The sequence below is a fragment of the Lepus europaeus genome, unplaced genomic scaffold (genome assembly GCF_033115175.1).
Source record: "Lepus europaeus isolate LE1 unplaced genomic scaffold, mLepTim1.pri SCAFFOLD_29, whole genome shotgun sequence".
Taxonomy (NCBI): Eukaryota; Metazoa; Chordata; class Mammalia; order Lagomorpha; family Leporidae; genus Lepus; species Lepus europaeus.
This window is the reverse complement of record NW_026909167.1, coordinates 7,627,352-7,640,963: the sequence shown is the minus strand read 5'-3', so window position 1 is coordinate 7,640,963 and position 13,612 is coordinate 7,627,352. Positions and strand designations below refer to the sequence as shown.

Below are 13,612 nucleotides of genomic sequence, written 5' to 3'. Positions count from 1 at the left end.
CTGTGTGGGAGACCTGGAAGAAACTCCTGGTTCCTGGCTTTGGATTGGAGCAACTCCAGCCATTGTGGCCATCTGGGGAGTGCAGCAGGGGATGTCTCTGCCTGTCTATAGCTCTACCCTTCAAATAATTAAATAAATAAAATTTTTATTAAAAAAGAATTAAGCACGATTACTGGATACAACAGCAATACATGTCTTCAGGGGTGTTACCACGCACCACCAAGAAACAAATAGAAAACAATTTTAAGGGACATAATATAGAGTAGGAAATGAATGTAAGAGAAACAGGACAAAGAATGATGAATCGAGTAGTCTTCAAGTCGATATTAAAAAATCTTAAATAAACTCCCTGAAAAGATATATAAAGGAAAGACCCAAAATCCAGTAAATATTTGGCAAGTGTAACTCACCTTAAGAAGTCACAGACCCTAGCAGGATCAGAGAAAACGGAGGAAGGAGCCATCTCATCAGGAGGTGACAGCGCCACCTACTGTTGGGAGTATCCGTCCGAAGAATCCAAGTCAGCGGCAGCTGTGCTCTCAAGCCACACCCCCTTAGTTTCCCAAGACGGCACAATCCCCATAGAGCGCCCTTCTGACACAGGCGACTCTGATTGGCTGCGTCTTCTCTTTCGTCGCGCATGCTCACTGGCTGTGTGAACGATCCCACCAGCATTGCCAGGGGAGTACTGCGCATGCGTCTTCCTTCTGCGCGCCGCCATTCTCCGCTTCCCAGCGCTGTTTCTGGTGGTGGCTCCAGGTGGCTCCGCTTTGCCTCTCTGTGAGCTTCGATCGTTAGGGTCGTTACCGAGTTCTCAGGACGACCAGACGCCTCACAGCTGGAAAATGGTGAGTGTGGGCCCAGTTCCCTCTGGGCCAGCAGCTGGGCCCTGGGCGTCTCCTCCCATCACTGCAGTCCGTGGCTTTGGCTCAGTCCTCAAGTCCTGCATCTTCCCCAAATGTGTGGCGAGGACAGGAGGGTCCTCAGACTCCAGACTTTGCATATGGCCTTTGTGTGTGTGTTGTGTGGGGGGACTGTGATCTGGGGGTCCTCTGTGCCAGGAGTGTCCTTAGACTCCAGCCTTTACACTTGGCCTTTGTGTGTGTATGTGGGGGGGGGACTGTGAGTGAGTGTGTGTGTGGGGGGGCTGTTATCTGTAGGTCCTCTGTGCCAGGAGTGTCCTTAGACTCCAGACTTTACATTTGGCCTTTGTGTGTGTGTATATGGGGGGGGGGGAGGGAGGACTGTGAGTGTGTGTGTGGGAGGCTGTTATCTGGGGGTCTGTGCTAGGAGGGCCCTCAGAGAGACTGCAGACTTTCCATACGGCCTTTGTGTGTGTGTATATGGGGGGGGCTGTGAGTGTGTGTGTGGGGGGCTGTTATCTGTAGGTCCTCTGTGCCAGGAGTGTCCTTAGACTCCAGACTTTACATTTGGCCTTTGTGTGTGTGTATATGGGGGGGGGGGGGGGGAGAACTGTGAGTGTGTGTGCGGGAGGCTGTTATCTGGGGGTCCTCTGTGCCAGGAGTGTCCTTAGACTCCAGCCTTTACACTTGGCCTTTGTGTGTGTATGTGGGGGGGGGGACTGTGAGTGTGTGTGTGGGAGGCTGTTATCTGGGGGTCTGTGCTAGGAGGGCCCTCAGAGAGACTGCAGACTTTCCATATGGCCTTTGTGTGTGTGTATATGGGGGGGGATGTGAGTGTGTGTGTGGGGGGCTGTTATCTGTAGGTCCTCTGTGCCAGGAGTGTCCTTAGACTCCAGACTTTACACTTGGCCTTTGTGTGTGTATGTGGTGGGGGGACTGTGAGTGTGTGTGTGGGAGGCTGTTATCTGGGGGTCTGTGCTAGGAGGGCCCTCAGAGAGACTGCAGACTTTCCATATGGCCTTTGTGTGTGTGTATATGGGGGGGTACTGTGAGTGTGTGTGGGGGGGGGCTGTTATCTGTAGGTCCTCTGTGCCAGGAGTGTCCTTAGACTCCAGACTTTACACTTGGCCTTTGTGTGTGTATGTGTGTGTGTGTGGGGGACTGTGAGTGTGTGTGTGTGGGGGCTGTTATCTGTAGGTCCTCTGTGCCAGGAGTGTCCTTAGACTCCAGACTTTACATTTGGCCTTTGTGTGTGTGTATATGGGGGGGGGGGAGGGAGGACTGTGAGTGTGTGTGTGGGGGGCTGTTATCTGTAGGTCCTCTGTGCTAGGAGGGCCCTCAGAGAGACTCCAGACTTTCCATCTGGCCTTTGTGTGGGGGGGGTGGGGGGTGGGGGCTGTGATCTGTGGGTCCTCTGTGCCAGGAAGGTCCTTAGACTCCAGACTTTCCATCTGGCCTTTGTGTGTGTGTATGGGGGGGGGGGGGGGGCTGTGACCTGGGGGTCCTCTGTGCCACCTTTCTGCCCCGGGGTGACCTATTCTTCTGAGTTGGAAACAGGGTTTCATGTTGGTAACCAGCCGGTCAGTGCAGTTCTTCCTGGGAACCCGAGTCTCTTTTTCTGTTGATAATAACCCAGTATCATAGACTGGGTAAGTTATTAGAAATAGTATTTGCCTCGTGGTTTTTCTCCAAAGTTCCAAGGCAACCTCTGGTGATGGTCTTGTGACAAAGGCCTGGGGTAGCACAGAGACCACATGGCCAAATAAAGGACGAGCAGGAGAGGCCAATACAAGGTGTCTAACAGAACAGAGCCTCTGGGAGATGACCCCATTACCCCATTCATCACGTGAATGGATTTGTCTTAGTCACCACTTAGGAGGTCCCACTTCTTAATTTCTAAAATTGGGATTAAATTTTTCCATTAGATTGAGGGGGATAAACCATGTTCATGGGAAGCATTAAGCCTGGCAAAAAAAAAAAAGTCTCTAAATGTCTAGATCTTCCACATTGCCAAAAGCCAACTGCCCTCCGAAGTTCATGGTACTATTAAGTATTTAACCTATGTCACATTTCATTCAGCTTCAGGTAAAATGTTATTATTAATATTTTTTCCACAAGAAAATTCTGTCACTCTTTAAAAGACTTATTTTGTATCTGAGAACATTACATATAACAGGGAAATAAAGAATGCCTACCTGACACCCCAGTGTAAAAAAAAAAAAAATGTGGTTTAGATGGGCCATCTTGTACTGATTTCCCAGGCACATTAGCAGGGAGCTGGAACAGAAGTGTAGCATCCAGGACTTGAACCAAAGGCCACATGTGATGCTAGCACTGCAGACAGTGCTTAGCCCTCTATGCCACATCCCCTCCCCCCTCCTTTTTTTCTTTTGCCTCAGTTTCATCCATGCATACCACAGTCTGAGGGTGTGATTCTGCCAGTTCATTTAGTGCTTTCACTACATGTGGCTTGAATAATATGAAATTAATTTTTTTTACATTGTTGGCAATACCTTTCTTTTTTTTAATATTTATTTATTTATTTGAAAGTTAGACTTACACAGAGAGAGAAGAGGCAGAGAAAGAGAGAGAAAGAGGTCTTCCATCTGATGGTTCATGCCCCAGATGGCTGCAACCCCTGGAGCTGTGCCGATCCCAAGCCAGGAGCTAGGAGCTTCTTCCGAGTCTCCCACATGGGAGCAGGGGCTCAAGAACTTGGGCCATCTTCTACTGCTTTCCCAGGCCATAGCAGAGAGCTGGACAGGAAGCATAGCAGCTGTGTCTCGAACCGACACTCATTAGGGATGCCAGCACTTTAGGCTAGGCCATTAACCCACTGCGCCACCCTGCCAGCCCCACCTTTCTTTTTCTTTGTTCAAGACTTACTTATTTGAAAGAGTTATAGACAGAAAGGGAGAGACAAAGGGAGAGAAATAGATGTTCCATCTGCTGGTTCATTCCTCAAATGCCTGCAATGGCCGGGGTTGAGTCAGGTCAGAGGCAGGAGTCAGGAGCTTCTTCCCAGTCTCCCATGTGAATGCAGGGGCCCAGGCAGTGGGGCCATCTTCTGCTTCTTTCTCAGGCACATTAGCAGGGCGCTAATCAGAAGTGGAGCAGGCAGGTCTCAAACTGGTGCCCATATGGGATGCTAGTGCTGGTGTTGCAGACAAAATTTTTACCAGCTTTGCCACAATGCTGGCTCTGACGGTATGTCCTGGTTCATGTTTCTCAAGTGCTAGTTTATGGTAAATTATTAAAATAATGGGAAAATATTGTTAGAGATTGTGGTTAAATTCTGATTCTGTAGGAAGTGTTGATAGAGTAGATGGATTAACTGTCTAACTTTTCATGTGTTTACTTATTTGTGACTTGCCAATGCTTGGGGTGACCTTATTTATTTTCTCCACCCACTGTTAATTGATATTTCTGTATGATTGCATATTGCTAACTACTAAAAGCCACTGATTAAGCATGTATACTATTGCATTTATTTATTCTGATTACCAGTGGTGGATGTATTTCTCCTTGGAGTTCTGTACATTTTTTCTTATGTAGTTTGATGCTCTATTTTTTCTTATGTAGTTTGATGTTAGGTACTTTAGTAGATTCATTGTAATGTCTTCTTGGAGGACTGGCTGCTGCTTCACTTGTGATTTTTCTTATTTACACACTAATTAGTCTGAAATGAATAATAAGTTTCCAGATATCATTGTAAAGGTGTTATAGTAGACTGAATACTTATGTTTAATCAATCTATGCCTTCATGTTGACTTTTAAATACATACTTACTCATTTTATGTTGACAGAATTGAACATACAGCACATAAAATGATGTTTAAAGATATTCTTGCACTGGTAATGAATAAATCTAATCAATTGTCACATCCATTACATCACATACCTGTTTTTAATGATGAGGACACTTAAAATCTGACCTCTTTGTTATTTGCCATAGTAGAATATATTGTGATTAAATATTGCCACCATGTTGTACAACAGACTTCTTTATTTCTCCTATGCCAAAGCAAGTTGTTGTTCTTTGACCAAAATGGCCTCAAATTTCCTCTGTGTGTCTTTATATTTTAATGGTTTTCCAGGAGACAACAAAAAGCTGGGTCTCGATTTTAATTTTCATGTGTCAGTCTCTACCTTTTAAATGATTTATTTAGATAATGCATATTTTAAATACTTTTGATATAGTGTAATTAATATGTAATTGAATGACGGAGAGTCAGAGGCAGAGGGAGAGAAAGGCTATCTCCTTGGTACATTCTCCAAGTAGTCATCATGGCCAGGGCTGCTAAGAACTCCATCTAAGTCTCCTCTATAGGTGATGGGGGCCCAAGGACTTAGACCATGTTCCCAGGGAGCTGGATCAGAAGCTGAGCACCAGGGCTCAGACTGGTGTTTAGATATCAGATACTGGTGTCAAAGTTAGTTATCCACAATTCCAGCCTTCTGTTTTTAAATTGTTTTATTCATTTATCTTATTTATAAAGGGCAGACACACAGTAAGTGAGAGACAGTGATCTACCATCTTCTGTTTTACTCTTCAGATGCCTGCAAGATCTGGAGATGGCCCTCGCCAGAATGGAGGAACTTAATGTATATTCCAGATTGTGTTAGCAAAGACCTGAGTACTTGAGTCATCTGTTTTCTTCCAGTGTATGCAGTAGTGGAAACCTGGAATTTGGGGTAGAGCCAGGACTCAAGTACAAGCATGCCAATGTGAGACGAGGGCATTCAAAACAGCCTCCTTACCACTATGTGAAATGCCCAGACCGCTCTTATTTTAATTGAGGATTCTGGAGGAGTCTGTTTTCTGTCTTCTGTTAAGATACCAAGGAGGGGCTGGTTCTGTGGTGCAGCAGGTAAAGCCCCTGCCTGCAGTGCTGGCAACTCATATGGGCGCGGGTTTGAGTCCCCGCTCCTCCACTTCCGATCCCACTCTCTCCAGTGTTGGCAAGTCACAAATAGAGTCATTTACAGTGGCCTGGGAAAGCAGTAGAAGATGGCCCAAGTTGTTAGGTCCCTTCACCCATATGGAAGACCCAGAAGAAGCTCCTGGTTCCTGGCTTTTGATGGGCCCAGGCTGTTTGGGGAGTGATCCAGTGGATAAAAGACTTCTCTTTCTCTCTCTCTGCCTCTGCCTTTCAAATAAAAAAAAAAAACATAAAAAAGAGGAATCAAATCCCCAATTGGCTGCAATGGCCAGAGGCGTGCCAATCTGAAGCCAGGAGCCAGGAGTTTATTCCAGATCTCCCATGCTGATACAGGGGCCCAAGGACTTGAGCTACCTTCTACTGCTTTCCCAGGCCATAGCAGAGAACTGGATCAGAAGTGGAGCAGCCGGGACTTGAACTGGTGCCCATATGGGGTGCTGGCACTGCAGGTGGTGGGTTTACTCAGTACACCACAGTACTGAGCCAACATGTATTCCTTATATAATATTGGATTTGAACACATACACACAACCAGATTTGAACAAACCAGAGAACTATCTTTTATATACCTTTTTCTTTGTGTTTAGGTCTTACCAGCTGCTCTCTTCCAGTGCTTTTTTTCCCTTTCTTCCAGCTCTTTTTACAGAACATCATATTGTGAACTACAGGCACCATACTGTGTTATGAAACTCTGGAACTTCTTACTTCTATCTCACTTTGTTTTGGTAATTGCTATTCAAATTCCTTCTACCCAGAGTGCTCACTCTTCCCAGTCTCTAGTAATCATAATTCTGTTTTTTTATTTATTTGAAAGGCAGAATTGTAGAGAGAGAAATAAAGAGAGAGGGAAAGAGAGATCTTCCATCTGCTGGTTCACTCCCCAAAAGGCTATAAAGGCCAAGACTGGGCCATATTGAAGTCAGGATCCAGGAGCTTCATCTGGTCTCCTACATAGGTGCAGGGTCCCAAATATTTTGGCCTTTTTCCACTGCCTTCCCAAGCCATTAGCAGGGAGCTGGATCAAATGTGGAATAGCCAGAGGGCTGGTGCTGTGGCGTACTGGGTAAAGCTTTTGCCTGCAGTGCCAGCATCCCATATGGGCACCTGTTTGAGTCCTGCTGCTCCTCTTCTGATCCAGCTCTCTGCTGATGGCCTGGGAAAGCAGTGGAAGATTGCCCAAGTCCTTGGGCCTCTGCATCCACATGGGAGACCCAAAAGAAGATCCTAGCTTCAGATTGACCCAGCTCCTACCATTGTGGACATTCTGGAAGTAAACCAGTGCATGGAAGACACCTCTCTTTCTTTCTCTGTGTGTGTGTGTATGTGTGTGTGTCTCCCTCTGCCTTTCAAATAAACAAATAAATCTTTTTTAAAAAAAGTAAAGTGGAATATCCGGGATTTGAATTAGTGTTCATGTGGGATGCTGGTGCTACAGGAACAGCTTAACTCAAGGTGCATATAGTATCAACTACATTATCCTGTATTTTGATCCATTATTGTTTAATGTAGAGAACATTTTTTTTTCTGTATCTGGCATATTTCCATTGACTTAATGATCTCCAGTTCCATTCATTTTGCAGTAAACAATATTTCATTCTTTTATGGCTGAATTATCTTGGCTATTGTCAGCAGTGTTTAGTCAACATGGTAGTGCAGGTAGTTCTTTGATATGCTGATTTCATTTCCTTTTTACCCTGGAATAGAGTAGGTATATATTACAGTAGATTGATTTTTAGTTTTTTTTTTTCTTTTATGAAGGACCATACTGTTTTCCATAATTCCTGTACTAATTTCCATTCCCATTAACAATATATAATGACTGTTAAAAATCTGCATTATTACTAGCCCCCTCCCCCTCTTTTTTTTTTTTCTTTTTGGAGTAAGATGATATTCCTGTGTGTGTGTGTGTGTGTGTATGTGTTTTAAGATTTTATTTATTTATTTGAGAGATGGAGTTTTAGACAGAGAGAGGGAGAAACAGAGAGGAAGGTATTCCATCCAGTGGTTCACTCCCCAAATGGCCACAATGGCTGGGGCTGGGCTGATCTGAGGCCAGGATCCAGGAGTTTCTTCCAGGTCTCCCACATGGGTACAGGGGCCCAAGGACTTAGGCCATCTTCCACTGCTTTCCCAAGCCATAGTAGAGAGCTGGATTGGAAGAGCGGCAGCCGGGACTAGAACCCATGCCCATCTGAGATGCTGGCACTGCAGATGGAGGCTTAGCTCACTACACCATGGCATTAACCCTCCCCCCTCAGTATATTTTGGTAGGCATTTCCTTTATGACTATTGATACTGAGCATTTTTCAACATACTTATTGACCATTTATTTGTATTTCTTCTGAGAAACATCTATTCAAGCTCTTTCCTAACTCTTAACTGTATTTGGATGTTCTTAACTCTCCATATATTTCTCCCAGCAGGTTGTGGTGCAGACTATCCTAAAGTATATACTCAGGCAAATAATTTCATTCTACATGTGTACTTTAAGCTACTCAAAGTAGTCTTAATTTGAATATTTTTTAAAGGTTTATTTGGAAGGCAGAGTTACAGAGAGGCAGAGAGAGAGATATCTTCATCCTAGTCCCTTACCCAAATAGCTGCAATGGCCAGAGCTGAGCTGATCCAAATGCAGGAGCCAGGAGCTTCCTCTGGGTCCCCTACATGGGTGTAGGGGCCCAAGGACTTCGACCACCCTCCTCTGCTTTCCCAGGCACATTATCAGTGAGCTTGATTGGAAATGGAGCATCGAGAACTTGAACTGGTGCCCATATGGGATGCCGGCACTACAGGCAGTTGCTTTAATCCCTGAGCCACAGAGCTGGCTCCTTAATTCAGTTATTAAATGTATCAATACTGTTAAGTATAGTATAAGCTGAAGAGTATTCTCTAGACTTTGCCTTACTGAATCTTTGCCATATTTTGAACTGTGATATTTGAGAAGTAGAAAGATTCCAGCATTGGTAGAAACCTGGAATCAAGAGCTATACCTGGAAATCAAATCAAGGCACTCTGTATTATGATTAGGTTATCTTGACTGACATCATAAGCAAAAGGCTAAATTCCTGTCTCTGATTTAAACTGCTTTTCTCAACTGCTGTACATGATCTCCTGAAAATTGTTTTCTCTTTGTCATGATACCATTGATGGTTTCTTTTTCTCTTTGAATTCTTCTATTTCTCATCACTCATGCAAGTATCCCATGTGATCTCTAATTCATAAATTTCTGTAATTCTCCTTAACGAATCTGACCCTTTGTACTCTGAAAATCCTGTTTCCCTCCATCATGGGCCTCTTTCACAGCCTTCAGACTATAGTCTGTACTTCTTGTTGGATGTTTCTTTGTAGTTATGCAGTTTGCAACTCAAGATCAACAAATCTAAAATTAAAACTATATCAGGCCAGTGCCACAGCTCTCTAGGCCAATCCTTCGCCTGCAGCGCTGGTACTCCGGGTTCTAGTCCTGGTTACACCTCTTCCAGTCCAGCTCTCTGCTGTGGTCCAGGAGTGCAGTGGAGGATGGCCCAAGTGCTTGGGCCCTGCACCCATGTGGGAGACCAAGAGGAAGCACCTGGCTCCTGGCTTTGGATTGGCACAGCACACCAGCTACAGTGGCCATTTGGGGAGTGAACCAATGGAAGGAAGACCTTTCTCTCTGTCTCTCTCTCACTGTCTAACTCTGCCTGTCAAAAACAAACAAACACACAAAAACCCAAAAAACTACATCACTCATTTCTCCATTTACTTGTTTAAGGGGTTACTATGAGCAAGCCTTTGCAAAATCACAAAATAGAATATTTTTCCTGGTCTCCTGCAACTTTCTCATGTTTAATTTCATCTGGTGTCAAATGTTGCTACTTTTATTTATGTTTCTGTTTTTCAATCTTTATTTCAATGTTTGTATGCAGTGTGGAAAAGAAGAGGTGCTATTCATTGAATCTTTTTTTTTTGACAGGCAGAGTTAGTGAGAGAGAGACAAAGAGAAAGGTCTTCCTTTTCCATTGGTTCACCCCCCAAGTGGCCCCTAAGGATGGTGCATTGTGGCCAGGTGCGGCCGGTGCGCTGTGTTGATACGAAGCCAGGAGCTAGGTGCTTCCTCCTAGTCTCCCATGTGGGTGCAGGGCCCAAGGACCTGGGCCATCTTCCACTGCCTTCCCGGGTAACAGCAGAGCTGGACTGGAAGAGGAGCAATGGGGACAGAACCGGTGCCCCAACTGGGACTAGAACCTGGGATGCTGGCACCACAGGCGGAGGATTAGCCTAGTGAGCCACAGTGAAGGCCAAAGAGGTGCTATTCATTAAAAACAAAATCATTGAGGCTGCTGCTGAGGCATAGTAGGCTAAGCTTCCACCTGTGCCGCTGGCATCCCATATGAGTGCTGGTTCATGTCCTGGCTGTGCCTTTTCTGATCCAACTCTCTGTTTGTCATTTGGGAAAGTAGTGGAAGATGGACCAAGTGCTTGGGCCCCTACCCCTGTGTGGGAAACCTTGGCAGAAGCTTCTGACTCTGAGCTATGGCCATTGTGTCCATAACTAGTTCACTCCCCAAATGGACACAGTGGCTGGAGCTGGGACGATCCAAACCCAGAAGCCAGGAGCTTCTTCCAGGTCTCCCACATGTATGCAGGGCCCAGGGACCTGGGACATTTTATATTGCTTTCCCAGGCCACAAACAGAGAGCTGGATTGAAAGAGGAACAACTGGAACTACAATTGTTGCTCATATGGAATGCTGACACTGCAGGCAGAGGTTTTACCTGCTATATCATAGCTCTGGTCCCTTAAAATCACATATTTTCTTTTTTTTTTTTTTTTTAAAGATTTATTTTAGGCCGGCGCGGTGGCTCAACAGGCTAATCCTCCGCCTTGCGGCGCCGGCACACCGGGTTCTAGTCCCGGTCGGGGCACCGATCCTGTCCCGGTTGCCCCTCTTCCAGGCCAGCTCTCTGCTGTGGTCCGGGAGTGCAGTGGAGGATGGCCCAAGTGTTTGGGCCCTGCACCCCATGGGAGACCAGGAGAAGCACCTGGCTCCTGCCATCGGATCAGTGCGGTGCGCCGGCCGCAGCGCGCTACCGCGGCGGCCATTGGAGGGTAAACCAACGGCAAAAGGAAGACCTTTCTCTCTGTCTCTCTCTCACTGTCCACTCTGCCTGTCAAAAATTAAAAAAAAAAAAAAAAAAAAAAAAGATTTATTTTATTTTATTTGAAAGAGTTACAGAGAGAGGTAGAGACAGACAGAGAAGTCTTCCATCCACTGGTTCACTCTCCAGATGGCTGCAGCAGCCAGAGCTGCACCAATCTGAAGCCAGGAGCTTCTTCTGGGTCTCCTATGTGGGTGCAGGGGCCCAAGGATTTGGGCCATCTTCTACTTCTATCCCAGGCCATAGCAGAGAGCTGGATCGGAAGAGGAGCAGCTGGGACTAGAATCCGTGGCCTTTTGATGCTGGCATTTCAGGCCAGGGCTTTAACCCATTGTGCCACCACAGTGGCCCAAAATCATGCATTTTAAGGTGATAAATTGGATGCTTCCAGAAGCATATTCACATTACTTGACAACAATGAACACCATTCATCTTTTTAATCTCCCTCAGGTGAAACTGACTGCATCAAACATTAAATCCCTGTTCCCTTAAACCAGACCCTGAGAGTCACTGTTGTACTCTGTAAATTTGCCTTTTCTGGCAATGCGATGTAAGTGGAATTACAAAATATTTGTTCTCTTTTTACTGGCTATGTCATGGAGCATTTAGTCCTCAAGGTTAAACTCTGTTGTAACATTTGTCAAATATTTTAGCAAAGCCCACTGATATTCTGATATATGTTGATATGATTTGAATATCATTTGTTTGGGATAATTCCCAATTTGAGTTATTAAGAACATAGGAATTCAATTTGACGATGGTATTTAAAGGTGGAGCATTTGAGACGTGATTAGGATTGGATGAGATCTTCAGGGTCAATCAGAATTAATTGGCTACTGAGGACAGAGACCAATGAGGCACTAGCATGTCCACTGTCTCTATGTGATGCCTAGTGCTGCTTCTGAACTTTGTCGGTCAGAACCCCACAATAATATAAAGCCCGTCAGCATCATTTTCCATATTGATCCCATCATTTTACATTTACACCAAGAATGCACTAGAGTTTAGTTTCTCCAACCTTGCCTACATTTATTTAAATGGCTATTGCAGTGGATATAAAGTAGTATTTAATTGTGATTGTCATTTCCATTTATCTAATTACAAGTAGTGTTCAGAATTTTCTTATGTGCTCATTAGCCATTTGTGTATCTTCCTTGTAGAAATGTCTGTTTAAATATTTGTACATTTTGAAATCTGTTTTTATTGCTTTTGAGTTGTAGTGTTTTTTATGTACCATGTATTCTCAACACTAATCACATATGCATACAATTTACAATTATCTCTCCAATCAAATGGGTGTCTTTTTTATCCTTTTGAGTCTTTTGATATTCAGTAAATTTTAATTTTATATAATTCCTTTTGATATTTCCTTTTTTTGTTTATGCAATATAAAAGTTATAACAGATAAGCCACTGATAAGACAGTGTTGAAGTTTTTACCCAGCGTTTACTTTTTTTTTTATTTTATTTTTTACTTATTTGACAGGTAGAGTTAGGCAGTGAGAGAGACAGAGACAGAGAGAAAGGTCTTCCTTCCACTGGTTCACCCCCCAAATGGTCACCATGGCCGGCGCTGCGCCGATCCGAAGCCAGGAGTCAGGTGCCTCCTGCTGGTCTCCCATGCAGGTGCTGGGGCCCAAGCACCCGGGCCATCCTCCACTGCCTTCCCAGGCCACAGCAAAGAACTGGACTGGAAGAGGAGCAGCTGGGACTAGAACCCAGTGCCCATATGAGGGTGCTGCAAGGCAGAGGATTAGCCAAGTTAGCCACAGCTCCGGCCCCAGCCACCCAGTGTTTACTTGTAACAATTTAAATTGATAATCGTAGCTTTATATCATGACATAAACTCTGAGGTGATTGTTATTTGAAGTTAAAAATCAAAATAAATTAAACTGTTCAGTTAGAGTACTATTCTTTACCCATAATAACTTTCTCAGTGTTCCAAATAGGCTAACTTCTGTTAGCTAAGCAGATTGCTAAGGCCAGCCCACATTGAATGTGCATTAGGTTCTACCTCAAAGGTAGGAATAGAGAAGACATTTTGGACACCACAAATCTACAACTAATTTCATTGCTTGGTACAATATGCTAAATGTATTTTCTAATTTCCTTTGTGATTTCTCCTTTCACTCATAGATTATTTAGAAGTCTGTTATTTCTTTTTTTCAAATTTATTTAATAAATTTTTTTCAAATTTATTTAATAAATATAAATTTCCAAAGTGTGACTTTTGGATTATAGTGGGTTTTCACCCTGTAACCTCCCTCCCACCCACAACCATCCTATCTCCCACTCCCTCTCCTCCCATCCCATTCTTCATCAAGATTCATTTTCAATTATCTTTATATACAGAAGATCAACTTAGTATATACTAAGGAAATATTTCAACAGTTTGCACCCATACAGAAACAAAAAGTATAAAGTACTGTTTGAATAGTAGTTTTACCATTAGTTTGCATAGTATAACACATTAAGGACAGAGATCCTTCAGGGGGAGTGGGTGCACAGAGACTCCCATTGTTGATTTAACAATTGACACTCTTATTTATGACATCAGTAATCACCCAAGGCTCTTATCATGAGCTGCCAAGGCTATGGAAGCCTCTTGAGTTCACCAACTCCAATTTTATTTAGACAAGGCCATATTCAAAGTGGAAATTCTCTCC

The 13,612-nt window shown here is 44.2% G+C and overlaps 1 protein-coding gene across 1 annotated transcript in view; it reads left to right on the top strand.

Annotated features, from left to right (window-relative positions):
* Positions 1–684: 684 nt before the first annotated feature.
* Positions 685–13,612, top strand: part of LOC133754845 (zinc finger protein 37A-like) — a 33,388-nt gene continuing 20,460 nt past the window's right edge. Inside the window, exon 1 of the mRNA XM_062185227.1 lies at positions 685–848. Within this exon, the coding sequence (XP_062041211.1) occupies positions 846–848 (3 nt within the window). The 5' untranslated portion in view covers positions 685–845. The remainder of the gene's footprint in view (positions 849–13,612) is intronic.